The sequence below is a fragment of the Camelina sativa genome, chromosome 12 (genome assembly GCF_030686135.1).
Source record: "Camelina sativa cultivar CO46 ecotype springtype chromosome 12, ASM3068613v1".
Lineage (NCBI taxonomy): Eukaryota > Viridiplantae > Streptophyta > Magnoliopsida > Brassicales > Brassicaceae > Camelina > Camelina sativa.
In genome coordinates this window covers 8,039,708-8,053,771 of record NC_141891.1, presented here as the reverse complement: position 1 = coordinate 8,053,771, position 14,064 = coordinate 8,039,708, and the positions used below count along the sequence as shown (strand labels likewise).

Genomic DNA, 14,064 nt, shown 5'->3' with positions numbered 1-14,064 from the left:
TATTCCCATCAAGTAGCTAATACACAAGTACAAGTGACGTTTTATAAAATTTGAATATTGGCTATTATGCTATTATGGTTGGTTTTTGTAACACTAATAAAATTTATCACAACATTCATGCAAGCATATGATGTGCATCATCACCACTGATTACATAACAAAGACAATACACAAATGTGATCTACAGATTATTGCATTTTCACGAAACAACTCACTTCTTTTTTTTATGTGCTAGAGAGACGAGTCACTTTAGTTTCTTAGCCATAGCATCGGATTGGATCCTTGCAACCTTTCTCAGGTGATTGTCTTAAACCCATGCGACCGCCTTTTGCCAGGTATTGCTGGTGGTGCTCTTCCGCTCTGTAAAACTTTGTAGCGGGAAGTAACTCTGTCACAATCTTCTTGTTCAAGATCTTCTCCTGTATCTCAATAGATTCACGAGCTATCCGCTCTTGCTCGTCTGTGTAGTAGTATATGCCTGATCGATACTGCGTTCCCACATCATTCCCCTGGCTCAATCAACACACAAACGTCAATAATAGTATGACGTGAAGAACCACAACAAGAACACTAGATTCATCCTCAACGGCATAATCGGTATAGTAACATGATAAGAGCAGACTTAAGTAGAACCATATTGGAAACGGTCACTTCCACACAATCAGCTAAGATTCTTACTTATCTCTAACCTCAAATCAAATTCATAACAACTTAGCCACAGAGAAGTTCGTCTACACATGTGATGAGACTACCAAATCTATATAAAGATGAAGTAAGCCCACAGAGAGTTTCAAATGATCAATATAGCAATTAAACACCAAATCCGGAGCCATAGTTTCAAATGGAGATGCGATAAAGTCTCGATTTTTTTAAGGGACAAAGCAATCACCTGACGATTCAAGGTGGTTGGATCATGGCGCTTCCAGAAAACATCGAGCAAGCTCTCAAAGCTGCAATCTTTAGGATCGTACTGAACCCTAACAACCTCGTTATGTCCGGTGATGTCACTACAGACATCCCCGTAACTCGGATTGTGAACAAACCCATGGCTATACCCAACCTCGGTCTTGGTCACACCAGGAACCCTCTGGTAAGCTAGCTCCAAACCCCAGAAACAACCGGCGCCGAATTGAGCGAATTGCTGACCTGGAGAAGGAACATCGTCGTCGGGTCCTTGGGCGATTGCGGCGGAGGCCGGGTCGACTTGGGCTTGGGGACGAGAGCCGAAACCGAGGCGGTTAAAGAGGTTGTTCATCGGGGATTTGTAGACGGAGATGGGTCGTCGAGAGGTTTGGGGGAAAGGGCAAATGGGTTTGGCTCTAGAGAAAGGGAGTGCGGCTTTAGAGAGAGAACGGAGAGGTTTGGAGAGAGCAGCGGCGGAGATGAACGGAGGAGAGGCGACGAGGACCTGCATTATCAATGCAGTGTGACGTGGTGCTATTTGGAACTAGTTTTTAAGAAGCCAAAGGATATATATATACAAATTACAAAAGGCCTGCGCATTCGGGTATCCGTTCAGGTTCGGATTCGCTATTTCGGATTTTCAGATTTTCGGATATAGAGGTATAGGATCTGTTCAAATATTTCTAAACTTCAGTTTTGGATTGGGTTTGATTCAGGTATTTCGGATTCGGATTATCCAAAGGTCAAAAAGCTCAAAATTTTAGTATCTAATTTACTCTAAATTATTAAAAAATACCCAATTTTTCTAAAAATTTAAAGTATTTTTACTCAAAATTACTAAAATATAGAGTATCTAAAATATCTAAAAATCTAAATAGTTTAGACACTTACATTACTAAAATTATAAATATTACTAATATATTACTACTCTATATTAATAATGTAAGTATATTCAGATATCCATTCGGATTTCAGTTTGGATCGGGTTTGGTTCGAATTTTTGGATATAGAGATGAGAAACCTGTTCGGGTATTTTACAATTTCGGATACGGGTTCGGATTGGCTTTTTCGGATCTTTGAATTCTGATATTTTGCCTAGGCCTACAAATTAGATAGTTACCCTTACCATAAAGCAGGAGAAATATTTGCGTAAACTTTACTGTAATTTGTTAATTATAAAATAATAATAGAAGATTTATTTGATTACTGTGTACATTTTATAATCTTTTACTTTTAATTTACATAGTTTCATACTCTGATTTCAATCCATCTATGGTAAACGATACAATGTTCAAATCCGTAAATTATATAAATTTTGTAAAATACAGAAAATAAAACAAAACTCATATTGAAGCGGTCATGATTTTTGTTAGTTGTATATACTATATTGAATATAACATTTTTGATTTTTTTATATTTTAATAAAATGTCACTGCGTATATATGCAACACAAAATTATTTAATTAATTAGATATAATATTTTATATATTTAAAATATAATCAATGTTGTATCTTAGTTTTAAAAGATATGTGTCATTATTAAATGATTTAGGGATGCATATATTTAATCTTAGTTTTATAATTTTCTAAATAGTTTATTATTATTTCCTAAAAATTTTGAAATAATAAATGAGTTCTGTTGAATCATTTTACTAAATAATTTTAAAAATATTATTTTATTATTTTATAAACTAATATAAGCTTTTCTTTTGTTGGTTATTAAATTAATAAAAATGCAATAACATTTTTGTAATATTTCACATGATAATAGAGTTAAACTTCTAAAAGCTTTGCTTAAATATATAGAGATTTATTTCTCTCTTTTGACATAAAAAAACTCAAGATTATATTATGATGTATCTGCTGAATATAGTGTCTATGTTCATTTGGATTCGGAGTGATAGATCTGTATTTCGATTGTTGCTCAAAAACGTGACGATTCAGACCGATCGAAGAAGAAGAATGAGAATCGAAACATATACATTTTTTGAAATGGCAGATCGCATTTCTGCATAGTCTAGGATGCACAGTGACCCCAACATCACGTCTCCATGCGTCACGCTTGATTGAACAGTACAAATCACTCTGAGATTCTAGATAATCTCATACGTTCATATGATCTCGATTTCCTAATCTTGAATATAAACAATGGTAATATGAATTTTGTAGAATGAAATCCATGGAAATTGTTTTGGTGGTGTCGTGAAATAACTCAATGCCCATTTCATGGCCTATATGCATCCAAGTGATGATCCGACCATTTAGATTAGCTTCTAAATTGCTCAAAAACTCAAAATCAAAAGATAATAATTCGAAACTGTTTTATTCTCATTGGTCTCAAATTGTATAATACACAAATGTGATCTACAGATTAATGCATTTTCATGAAACAAGCCACTTCTTTTGTACCGCATCGCATTGCATCCTTGCAACCGTTCCCAGCTGATGGTCTTGAACACGTGAGACCGCCTTTTGTCAGGTATTGCTGGTGGTACTCTTCCGCTTTGTAAAACTTCGTAGCGGGAAGTATCTCTGTCACAATCTTCTTGTCCAAGATCTTCTCCTGCACCTCAACATCTTCACGAGCTATCCTCTCTTGCTCGTCTGTGTAGTAGTATATGCCTGATCGATACTGTGTTCCCACATCTTTCCCCTGCTCAAATCAACACACAAACATAATAAGAACAGATGGAGATGCGATAAAGTTTCGATTTTTTTTTGAAGGGACAAAGCAATCACCTGACGATTGAAGGAGGTTGGATCATGGCTATTCCAGAAAAGATCGAGCAAGCTCTCAAAGGTGCAATCTTTAGGATCGTACTGAACCCTAACAACCTCGTTATGTCCCGTGGTGTTAGTACAGACATCCACGTAACTCGGATTGTGAACGAGACCATGGCTATACCCAACCTCGGTCTTGGTCACACCAGGAACACTCTGGAAAGCTAGCTCCACACCCCAGAAACAACCGCCGCCGAATTGAGCGAATAGCTGACCTGGAGAAGGAACATCGTTGTCGGGTCCTTGGGCGACTGCGGCGGATGAAGGGTCGACTTTGAAGAGGTTGTTCATCGTGGATTTGTAGAAGGAGATGCGTCTTCGAGAGGTTTGGGAGAAAGGGATAGTGATATATGCAACTTAAAACAAGCCGAAGGGATATATATACAAATTTGTCTTCCCTTTGGACATAATTATAACCTCAAGATTTTTTTGTCATGTATCTGTTTCATATAGTGTCTATGTTCATTTTGGTATTGTACACTGGTATGATATAAATTGGTTAGGTGTCTTTATATTATGATGTATGTGCTACATATAGTGTCTATGTTCATTTGGATCTGTACTTCGATTTCCAATATATTTTCTGAATCGGTATGAATGGTCACGTTTTTTTTTCACCTACCAATTTCAGGAAATATATTGCAAATCGAAGTATAGGTAATGAACATAGACACTAAATGCAGCAGATACATCACAATAGATTAAATCTTAATTTTTCTTCACATACAATACATGTGACATCCACCAAAATAATAGCCTTCAGAAAAAAGAAAAAAAAAAAAATTTATATCCCAAAATAATGAACTTAGCTAGTGTAGGTTAAAGTAAAGACGTGTACTTTTTTTGACTTTGGCTTTTAATTTTGTTCTTCTCTTCAAGAACATGCATCAATAAGGTGGTGATTTAGTAAAAACCCTATCACACAAACCTTTAACCTTTTTTATGCCACAAGTTTTAGTCGAGTTTGTTTTGTATTTAAATACATATTTTATAAGCTTAAATTTGCGTTTGTATAACAGAGCTAAAAACCTCCCATGAATATCGTTTTTGGGTATGATGGTTTTTTACCGATAACTAAAAGAGCAAAATCGTCCTTATATTATGCCTCTCACTTTCTTTTAATTTCGTTCCTCTTCTACCTTTAGGGGTTTTTCATTTCATCGTTTGATGTCTCATTTGCCAATAATGGTCGTTTAAATTGTGTCGGAGGAATGCATTGAAGGCCCGAACCCATATTTAACCAGCCCAACAGTCCATTTTAAGTTTTGCGTTCGGTTCATTGCCAACGCCACATTCCAAGTAAACTAAACAAAAAACAAACGTGTCCTCAAGTAGACCCCTCTCGTTTACACATGCAGCGGCTGCATGGTGACGCTATTAACAGGTGGCGTACAACTGCATGATGACGCCATTGACACGTGACTCTCGTCCCCTCTCTTCATATATGTAAACAATTTGGCAACTCATTCCTATTCCAAAATATATACACATCCCTCTCTCTTGAGATCAATCACATTTTCAGTACCTTCTTTTTCCTTTTCTAGCCAACAAGAAAAGCAAAAATGGCGGATACAGCTAGAACAACCCATCACGATATCATCGGCCGTGACCAGTACCCGATGATAGGCCGAGACCGAGACCAGTACCAGATGATGGGCGGCCGAGACCAGTACCAGATGGGACGAGGATCAGACTACTCCAAGTCTAGGCAGATTGCTAAAGCTGCTACTGCTGTCACAGCTGGTGGTTCCCTCCTTGTCCTCTCCAGCCTTACCCTTGTAGGAACAGTCATTGCTTTGACTGTTGCAACTCCTTTGCTCGTTATCTTCAGCCCAATCCTAGTCCCGGCTCTCATCACCGTAGCACTCCTCATCACCGGCTTTCTCTCCTCTGGTGGGTTTGGCATTGCAGCTATAACCGTCTTCTCTTGGATTTACAGGTAAGATCACATTCATCCCCATATTCCATTAATTATGAGTTTCGTTCATGCATGTGTTCAGCTAGTAGCTTTGGATCAATTGTCACATGAACAAAACCTAAATTCTAGGCAAGTAGCCTCAAGTATTGTTGGATCAATTTGGTTGATTAAATACAAAAGCTGACCTAGCTATAGCTGAATGCTTAGTATGATGCACATGTGATTGCCAATAGGTACGCAACGGGAGAGCACCCACAGGGGTCAGATAAGTTGGACAGTGCAAGGATGAAGCTGGGAAGCAAAGCTCAGGATCTGAAAGACAGAGCTCAGTACTACGGACAACAGCATACGGGTGGGGAACATGACCGTGACCGTACCCGTGGGACTCAGCACACTACTTAAATTAGCCCGCTGCTATCCGATGTCGTGGAGTCTTAGAGTTTATGAGGAATAAAGTGTTTGGAATTTGATCAGAGGGAAGGTAATAAAAACAGCGATGTCGAGTAGCTATATATCTCTTCTTCTTTTTTAATAAGTAAATCCTATGTTTTATATGTGTTGCTATTTTGTCTAAGTGGTACCATGTTTGTTTGTTTCTTCTTCTTATTGTAATTTTGTAAACGTTACATGTTGTACTTTATTTGGTTTTGTTTGTAAGTGGAGACGTCTATATAGTAAAGATCTTGTTTTGTGAATTTAATGTTTGATCCTTCTTTCTATGTTCTTTATATTTTGTTGTATTATGGGTCTATTTCTTATGACTTGATCAGTCATAAGTTGTATGGGAGCGTTACTCTACATTGAGATTACTAAAACAGACACTTTATAACTAAAATTTTGTCAGATTGCATATACCTCAGTTGGTTTCTAAAATCTAAATATAAGTTGGGAAAATAATGGTGTGTTCTTCATTGAATATTTTTGTGTCAACAATTTGTAGTTTTTATGTACTAGATAATTCTATTATTATTGAGATATAATTATAGTATCGACTCTTAAGCATAAACTTTTCCAGCTCAATCATTGAAACTGATGCAGTCAAGCAGTACATATAGCAAGTGATTACATGACAACCCAAACTTCAAAAACAGTAGGTCGCTTCAAGGTCACCTGAATTGTTCTCTCTGATTAAACGAATTAGAGTCTTCTTCCCCTTCAGGGAATATAATACATTGGATTCGGAAGTTTGAAGGACCTTTCTGACATTGCATAACCCAACAAATCACTCCATTGGTCACCTGAATTGCCTCTGATTCTATACCCTTCGTCCATCATCTCATCCCTCTTCTCAGACTTGAATATGGTCGCTGTTTTGTGATCATCATCCATCGATCTGTTGCAATAAGCAGCAAAACAAATGTGTCGATCATCCAAATCCAAGATAAGACCATGATCAGCATAAAAAATCTGGATAGCTACATTGTACTATTGGAGGACACACTTTGGCCCAAGTTACCTTAGAATAAGCTTGTCCCAGTTATGGAAACCAGCATTGCGCAGGTTTTCCACAGTGACAACCCTGTGGTTCTCTCTCCGCCCTGTAAGCAAGATAATTTTGTAACCCATATCTTGAACCATTTGGTATAGTTTCAAGCTTGGTGCTATAGCAGGTGCTATCCCTTTCTCCACCCACTTATCAAACTTCGAATGATTGAAAACTTCCAACCTGCAAAATTCCCAAAACAGAGGAAATATACTACTAAATATGTAATCAGTAAAAGAAAACACAGATTCACATTTGACTGTTACTACAATGTCATGGGATTGATATATCAAACAGTTGTGAATCCTCCCGACAACAAACACCTATCTCAAATCTTAAAAGACACATTCATATACAAAATAATGCAAAAAACCAAACTTTGTAATATGAAAGAGTTGAGATAAAATTTACCCACAACCGTGTTCCAGATAATAAGGAAGATTGGACAATAACGTCTCATCAATATCGAAAATCCAAACATCTTTGCCGTCACCGTTAGATTCGAAGCTGCTAGCATAAACCTCAGCCTCCTCGGAGACTCTCTCCATATCAAAGACGTAACCTTTATCCATCAAGTAATCTTTCACGTAGTCTGCACATTCAACAGGAATCGTTTTCCAAGGAGCGAGATTGTTCGTCTCCGCCGCGAATCTCCAGCTCGTGCAATGCAGTAGATTGACATCATTGTCGTCGTCTTCGATGTTCTTGAGCTGCTGGGTCTCAAAGATCAATGGCCGTGGGATGAGGTACGAGCTCGTGGTGTTTTCTTCGGAAAACGCCGCCAGAGGAAGCAGAGATAACAGAAGAAGGAGATGATGATTCACAAGAATCCGCATTGTGTATACAAGATTAACAAATCAAATCAATTTGAGAGAGGCTAGAGAACAAAAAGGTGAAGTCTTTGCAATTGGGTCTTGAGGGAATCTAATGAAGGTGAAGTTTTTGAACATTCAGGCGAAAATTTGAAGAACACAGTAAGAAGAAATTTCCATTCTCCAATGATGAGAAAATGGAATAAAGAAACCCTAGAAACAGTAAAAAACCTTTCTTTCTCCCACCTCTCCTCAAGTCCTTTTTTTCAATGGGAGAAATGAGGATGATCGGAGAAAAGAGTTTGTTCTGTTTCTTTTTGGGTAATGGAGGAGGAGGAGGAGAGAGACCCCTCAAAAGTACCTAAAAGACCACAAAGAAGGAACAAACAAAAGGCAATGCTTTTTGAGTCCTAATATTTGGAGGCAAATTAAACGAATGGTGGATACCATTATTAGTGAATCAAACATGATCATATTGCTCATTACTGTTTTATACAACATCCGTCATATCAGAGATGCAATTATATACAACATTAGTAGTATTCATGATGATTTAAACCGAACCCACAAAAAAAAAACGTGAAGAAGGGAAGGAACATCTTGCCGTTTTTATATATACCAAGAAAAAGGCTATACATTTTTGGGCTTACTGTGACCTCCACTCCATGATGGCTGTGTAAAGAGTATAGTTGGGCAAAAGGCTCTTGCTACGTAACGGTGAATCTGTCATCGGCGATGTGTCGTGCTCCTCAAGCCACTCCTCTATTGCACGACGGTCGTATGTGTATCCGTCAGCTGCAACGCATGGCTCGTTCATCACGTCCTGTATTGTATAGACAAAAGCCTCTTAAACATTTGTTTTGGATTTGGGCATGTGAAGAAGGTTTGTGTAAAATTTAGTTACCTTAAGTAGTGGGCAGATGAAATGAGTGGGAGGCTGAGTCGACACCCCGGAAAGTGAGTTTCTTGCTTTATCAGCTACTTTCTTAAGGCTCTCGAGGGCCGGAAGAATCTGATCTTTCAAATCAGGTCTATCTTTCCCTCTTAGCTCTGTACAACACAAAGCCAATGCTGTCAATTCCCTGGTTTCTTCAATAGGCCAGTTTCCTGCTTTCTGATCTAAGATCTTGAGAAACTCATCGTTACTATCCATTGCACTCTCAACAAAATGTGCCAATGCGATAGCCGGTTTTGCTGTGAGAAGCTGAAGAACAATCATTCCAAAGGAGTAGACATCTGATTTCGACGATATCATTCCCGTTCGTTGATATTCAGGATCAATATAGCATAACGTTCCTACGGGGCTTGTTTGTTTGTATACTGTGAATTTAGTAGATAAAGGATCGACTTGAACCATCGTTGAGAGTCCGACGTCCCCAACTTTGCTGACAAAGTTGTGATCAAGCAAGATGTTTGCAGGTTTTAGATCACGGTGAATGATCGGTTTAGGCTTTGATTTGTGGAGGAAGATAAGAGCCGCTGCGACTTCCCAAGCTATCCTAAACCGCTCAAACCACGGCAGTGGCGGACTGTTGTTGACCTGGAACAATCTGTCCTCCAAGCTACCGTTTTCCATGTACTCATAAACTAAAGCTCCTTGCTCCGGGCACGCTCCTAGAAGCATAACCAAGTGTGGGTGCCGAATCTTGCTCAATATTTCAAGCTGCAAAATAGAGAGACCAAGAGGTTATATGTAGCTTCTTAAAACAGAGAAAACCTTTGTCACAAGAATTTAAACTAGAATCAGAAAACTTCCATAATGAAAACAGAAAACCGAAATGTCTTAAAACGACTGTGCAAGCCTACTTCCATACCTCTTGCTTAAATTGTCTGGACAGACCATTTTCAGCAGAATGCAAAACTTTGACAGCTGCGGTTGTATGATGCATATTACATTTGTAAACAGCTCCGTAGGCTCCCATTCCGATCTTCAGCTCTTCTGAGAATGATGAAGTGGCAGCCATAATTTCTTCCCAAGTGAAGTGCTGATATTGCAGCTGAGGAGACCCCAGAGTGCCCTCAAGCTTCTCTTTCTCTTTGGTATCACGTGCTGATTTCCTCTCGGCTTCTCTTCTCTGTGCAATTTCCCTCTCCGCTCTTTCTCTCATGCTCTCTGCATCCCTCCTCGCCTTCTCAAAATTTTGCTTTTCCTTTTCTGCTAACTCTCGAGCTTCGTACTCCTTCAGCTTAAGCTCTTCCAACTTTATGGCTTCTTCTAACCGACGTTGGTTAAGCTCACCAAGCTGAAACATTTTCAGAAAGTATTGAGCACAAACTAATACGTTTAATCAAATGCAAAGATATATGAGATTATCCGGCCTTCACCTTTCGCGAAGCATCATAGGTTTCTGTTTGAGCTACAGCATACATTTCTTGAACGTGTCTAAGCTCAGCTCTCAACTTCTCAATCTCAAAGTTTAGGTTTACCTAAACAAATAACTTATGTTATTCCGATTCACAAGAAATAATCGAAAATATTAAAAAAATCCCATTTTAGTACCTGGTTGTCTGAATAAGATTGTTCACTTAGAGCATCAGACATGTTTGAAGCTTGTTGAGAAGCCCGAGAGTGAGTAGTATCAACCACCATGCCAGTCCAACTAAACCTACTACCAACATTCCCATAATCACGGTTACTAGAAGAAGAACTCATAGCTTCTTTTCTCTCCTCATAATCTCTAAGCCGTGGAGTCCAACGTGATGTAGTATCCGTGCTGCTTCTATTTACACTCGAAACATCTTTAGCTTCATCTGCATCCAAAGACATGCACCTGGTTTCATCCGAGCCAACTGAACTCGTCTCCATTGGAACTGATGCTTGTCTTCCCACTGCCGGGAACTGTTGCAATCTCCTGACCGGGAGGGATAGAGCACGAGATTGAGAGTCACGCCCACTTGACATTACATCTGTTGAATCTAGAGAGAAATGGGGTAGCAAAATCAGACCTACACACCATTTCTGGAAGAATATTCACACAAACACATTGTAGAGTCATAAACCTGAGGCGGGACCGGAAGAACCGTTGGAAGAATCAGTCCTTTCGCTACCATCATCTCTTATAGTTGCATTTCCATCAGAGTCTGATGGTCTGACGCATGACAATTTTCCTTTTGAAACAACATAAACTGTACAAAAGTTCGGCATCAAAGCTGATATCGCTGAGCACATATCAGCTTTCCTGGAATTTTCAAAACAGATTCATTGGTACAAGAAACCAAAAGAAGAAAAGGTACAAAGCTTGCAGCACGGTGGTCATATACCTTGAGAAAAAACTACGCGATGAGCCTCCAATGACAAGTCTCTCTGTTGAATTCCGAGCAACTTCTTCAGTTATCGCAGCTGCTACATTATCTGATTCAATCACACGAACTTCTACTGCAACCTTTCATTAAGGTAATTCAATGAGTTCATGAAACTTTCAGGTTATGTTTTTAGCCAACAAAAAAAAAGAAAAGCATAAGATATCTGGTAAGAGACAATACCTTTCTCCGCAAGAACATTTTTGTTAAAGGTTTAAGCATCTCTTCAGACTGCCACAGTATTTCCTGTCTATACGCAGTTACTACATCATCTCGTACCTCGGAAATAGGGATTGCATTTCCCACTTGAGAAGGAGGAACAACAAATGGACATCAGGCTTTTTATCGGTTAAAATAAAGTCTCAGTGTTGTTTTTACACAATATACCAATAAGGAAACACACAAGAAGCCCTGAGTGCAAGAAAGAAACAGAGATACAAGTCAAAGTTGGAGCTTTACTTGGTGTAGGTACAGAAGTAATCATTGGATGGATGTGAAGTAGCTTGAAGCCAACATTTCCTTCAGGAGCAAATTTTTCGAGCGCCCATGTAACTACATTTTTGTTTTTACTGCTCCCACTAAGAGCCACAACGACGGTATACAATGAAGGAGGAGGAGGAAGCGCTAGTTTGTCTGGTGATCTACTACTCATTGTCTATCCTTTTTTCCTTCTTGTTGCTTTTATTAACCCTGCACACTACAATCATTTCAGACACTGCAGCTAAAAAAAGGGAAAGCCAAACTAAAGCCATCTAAACTCTCCAGCAAACGAGAATTAACAGACAGTAATTATACTCGAACTACTCACATAGCTGGATATTGAATACCACCAATGTTCAATTAATCTAAACAGAATTGGCGAATGGTAACAAAAGTATTGACAAATGTCTCAAGAGTATAATATGGAGGAGTTATGCGTAAGCATCATTAAGCACACCCAACGACCATAGAAGCTAAACAGCTAGTCTCTTCCAAGTTAAAATAATTGAACTTTCTAAGAAAAAAATGTCAACTTTTAAAGCACACAATGCAATTGCAGAGGAATTTACTTATTAACAAAGTCAAATCAACGGGACCATGACAGCAGAAAAAACAAGAAAACCCAGAAATTGAAAACTACCTGGTAAAGAAAGGATGAGACTTTAGTCAAACCCAAGACATAAATTGGGAAGAAGATGAAAAAAAAATTGCCTCTTTAATTCAGCATTGGGCATCTCGAATTTGGGGAAGGTTCCATTTTCACAAAGCAATCAATGGAAGGAAACAAAAAGAGGCAGCCGAGGAAGAAGACCCACGTTCGTGGTGCTTCTACAATCAGTGGGTACTTATATAATCCATCAATCGAATCTTAAAAAAAGATTTGAAAACAAAGTAATAAGAAAATGAGACAACTTGGTCATGCTAAATTATGTTAATCGTCAAAGGATCACTCTTGGGTTGGGTATATACTCTTTTTGTTCTCTCTGACTCCTGAGGGGTTTTCTTCATTATCAGTGTGACAGAGAGAGTGTGTGCTTAAATAATTACGTTTTTAATCATGTTTAGGCCCTTTCTGCAATTATTTTAGGTGCCCTTTTGCAATTATTTTAATCATAGTATATGTTTATCGCTTAATTCCTTAATTATTTGGTATTAATTACATTCCTCAACGCCATTATTATAAATTTTAACATATTGTGTGTTTGCCCTTAGTTGCACGCATGACCTATCCCTTCCTCACGTCTTTTTGTCTCCCCGGTTAGGCATAATTGATAATTGCATATGACTAAAATGACTTTTGTAAGAAAACAAAAAAAAATATAAACGAAGGTAAGAAAATAAGAAACTCTGTTTTCTCACGTGGCTGTGGTGCAAATAATAAAAATGGTCAACTTTAGTAACTGTGCGCTGACCTGAATTGGCTAGAGTTCAGTTAAACATTAGTTTGACCCGTGCTTTGGCCAGTTTTTGCGAGTTTTAGCCTAATTATTGTTGGTATGGGGGTTTTCATAGGTTGATTATACCGAAGTATTTGTTGGTTTGTAGTTTGATATGTCCGACTAGCTGGTCTGATACGAGATTAAAACCGGCAAAATTGGTAAAATCGGGACCGGACTGGATGTTTATCATAATCAGAACTACCCAATATTGACAAAATCCAAGACGAGCTAAAAAATTGAAGCAAAAAAAAAAAAAAAACAAAAGATTGGGAAAAATGAATATCATGTCATTGTTGATATGATCTCCTTGATAATGATGATTGATGATTAAAGGTGGAAAAAATCGAATTTTAACTCGTCTTTGTCCTCACGCCAAAATCTGTGTCCATGTAGTCGAAGTCGTGAATATTCATACGATTAGGACACATTATTTTAATGATTGAATATCTTCAAGAAAATCAAAAATCTATTCTAATTTCTTTTTATGTTGATTTCTCCTTTTCCGTACGAAATATATTTCTGGAGTTTCAAATTGGTTTTGGAGTTTTCATGCTATTGAGTCTAATATTCGTATTACTGTTTTTGTATTTTGCATGTGAACAACCATATATATTGTTCAGGTCAATATCAAATGTTAACTAAACCAAAAACAAAAGAAGATAAAACTAAACAAAAATTGTCAAAAGTGTAGTAAGAACATGCATCAATATTGTTTTGCACTCGATTATATTCTTGTAAGTATATATGTATAACGGACCAAAATTATTCGAACTATTTTTAACATGTACACAAAGAAAAAAAAATTCAGAATTTGTGCCATGGGAAATGGACAAATGACATCAGCAAAAATCAATGAATCGATGATGTACGTAGTAATGAATACAGTAAGAAGTTTTGCAAGTATTTTTTTCTTAAAGAAAACTCTTAACATAAGTTGCTTTGTAAAAT

General features: G+C 37.8%; 5 protein-coding genes across 7 annotated transcripts; 1 reads left to right on the top strand and 4 right to left on the bottom strand.

The window, feature by feature from the left end:
* Window positions 1-39: 39 nt before the first annotated feature.
* On the bottom strand, window positions 40-1,584 carry LOC104730928 (peptide methionine sulfoxide reductase A4, chloroplastic). The gene is made up of 2 exons (XM_010450173.3): window positions 890-1,584; window positions 40-509 (listed from the first exon to the last, which is right to left on the bottom strand). The coding sequence occupies exons 1-2, from the start codon at window positions 1,412-1,414 to the stop codon at window positions 258-260; spliced, it is 777 nt and encodes a 258-aa protein (XP_010448475.2). The 5' UTR covers window positions 1,415-1,584; the 3' UTR covers window positions 40-257.
* Window positions 1,585-3,205: 1,621 nt separating this feature from the next.
* On the bottom strand, window positions 3,206-4,146 carry LOC104730927 (peptide methionine sulfoxide reductase A4, chloroplastic). The gene is made up of 2 exons (XM_010450172.3): window positions 3,643-4,146; window positions 3,206-3,556 (listed from the first exon to the last, which is right to left on the bottom strand). The coding sequence occupies exons 1-2, from the start codon at window positions 3,973-3,975 to the stop codon at window positions 3,275-3,277; spliced, it is 615 nt and encodes a 204-aa protein (XP_010448474.1). The 5' UTR covers window positions 3,976-4,146; the 3' UTR covers window positions 3,206-3,274.
* Window positions 4,147-5,135: 989 nt separating this feature from the next.
* LOC104733316 (oleosin 18.5 kDa) lies at window positions 5,136-6,297 on the top strand. Its single transcript, XM_087478491.1, has 2 exons — window positions 5,136-5,623; window positions 5,836-6,297. Exons 1-2 carry the CDS (start codon window positions 5,247-5,249, stop codon window positions 6,002-6,004), a joined length of 546 nt encoding a protein of 181 aa, XP_087334617.1. The 5' UTR covers window positions 5,136-5,246; the 3' UTR covers window positions 6,005-6,297.
* Window positions 6,298-6,542: 245 nt separating this feature from the next.
* On the bottom strand, window positions 6,543-8,316 carry LOC104722454 (acid phosphatase 1-like). 2 transcript variants are annotated; one of them, XR_015574557.1, is made up of 3 exons: window positions 7,501-8,281; window positions 7,059-7,268; window positions 6,543-6,935 (listed from the first exon to the last, which is right to left on the bottom strand). XR_015574557.1 is itself a non-coding variant. In XM_010440620.3 (3 exons), the coding sequence occupies exons 1-3, from the start codon at window positions 7,919-7,921 to the stop codon at window positions 6,758-6,760; spliced, it is 813 nt and encodes a 270-aa protein (XP_010438922.2). In that variant the 5' UTR covers window positions 7,922-8,316; the 3' UTR covers window positions 6,543-6,757. The 2 variants fall into 2 exon arrangements, 1 of the variants encoding a protein (XP_010438922.2); XM_010440620.3 differs by having other exon boundaries at window positions 7,497-8,316.
* Window positions 8,317-8,349: 33 nt separating this feature from the next.
* On the bottom strand, window positions 8,350-12,704 carry LOC104730924 (U-box domain-containing protein 35-like). 2 transcript variants are annotated; one of them, XM_087478489.1, is made up of 10 exons: window positions 12,318-12,704; window positions 11,657-11,894; window positions 11,381-11,502; window positions 11,159-11,280; window positions 10,898-11,076; window positions 10,398-10,813; window positions 10,223-10,324; window positions 9,712-10,140; window positions 8,802-9,560; window positions 8,350-8,720 (listed from the first exon to the last, which is right to left on the bottom strand). In XM_087478489.1, the coding sequence occupies exons 2-10, from the start codon at window positions 11,847-11,849 to the stop codon at window positions 8,544-8,546; spliced, it is 2,499 nt and encodes an 832-aa protein (XP_087334615.1). In that variant the 5' UTR covers window positions 11,850-11,894; window positions 12,318-12,704; the 3' UTR covers window positions 8,350-8,543. The 2 variants fall into 2 exon arrangements, with proteins under 2 accessions (XP_087334615.1, XP_087334614.1); XM_087478488.1 differs by having other exon boundaries at window positions 11,657-11,887; window positions 12,318-12,703.
* Window positions 12,705-14,064: the final 1,360 nt, after the last annotated feature.

Coding starts and splice junctions, on each gene's coding strand:
- LOC104730928 (XM_010450173.3), bottom strand. CDS start 1,414: ATGCAGGTCCTCGTCGCCTCTCCTCCGTTCATCTCCGCCGCTGCTCTC. Junction 510..889: donor CAACCACCTTGAATCGTCAG/GTGATTGCTTTG, acceptor TGATTGAGCCAG/GGGAATGATGTGGGAACGCA.
- LOC104730927 (XM_010450172.3), bottom strand. CDS start 3,975: ATGAACAACCTCTTCAAAGTCGACCCTTCATCCGCCGCAGTCGCCCAA. Junction 3,557..3,642: donor CAACCTCCTTCAATCGTCAG/GTGATTGCTTTG, acceptor TGATTTGAGCAG/GGGAAAGATGTGGGAACACA.
- LOC104733316 (XM_087478491.1), top strand. CDS start 5,247: ATGGCGGATACAGCTAGAACAACCCATCACGATATCATCGGCCGTGAC. Junction 5,624..5,835: donor GTCTTCTCTTGGATTTACAG/GTAAGATCACAT, acceptor GATTGCCAATAG/GTACGCAACGGGAGAGCACC.
- LOC104722454 (XM_010440620.3), bottom strand. CDS start 7,921: ATGCGGATTCTTGTGAATCATCATCTCCTTCTTCTGTTATCTCTGCTT. Junction 7,269..7,496: donor TATCTGGAACACGGTTGTGG/GTAAATTTTATC, acceptor GGAATTTTGCAG/GTTGGAAGTTTTCAATCATT. Junction 6,936..7,058: donor TGGGACAAGCTTATTCTAAG/GTAACTTGGGCC, acceptor TTATTGCAACAG/ATCGATGGATGATGATCACA.
- LOC104730924 (XM_087478489.1), bottom strand. CDS start 11,849: ATGAGTAGTAGATCACCAGACAAACTAGCGCTTCCTCCTCCTCCTTCA. Junction 11,281..11,380: donor AAATGTTCTTGCGGAGAAAG/GTATTGTCTCTT, acceptor CCTTAATGAAAG/GTTGCAGTAGAAGTTCGTGT. Junction 9,561..9,711: donor CCAGACAATTTAAGCAAGAG/GTATGGAAGTAG, acceptor TCTATTTTGCAG/CTTGAAATATTGAGCAAGAT.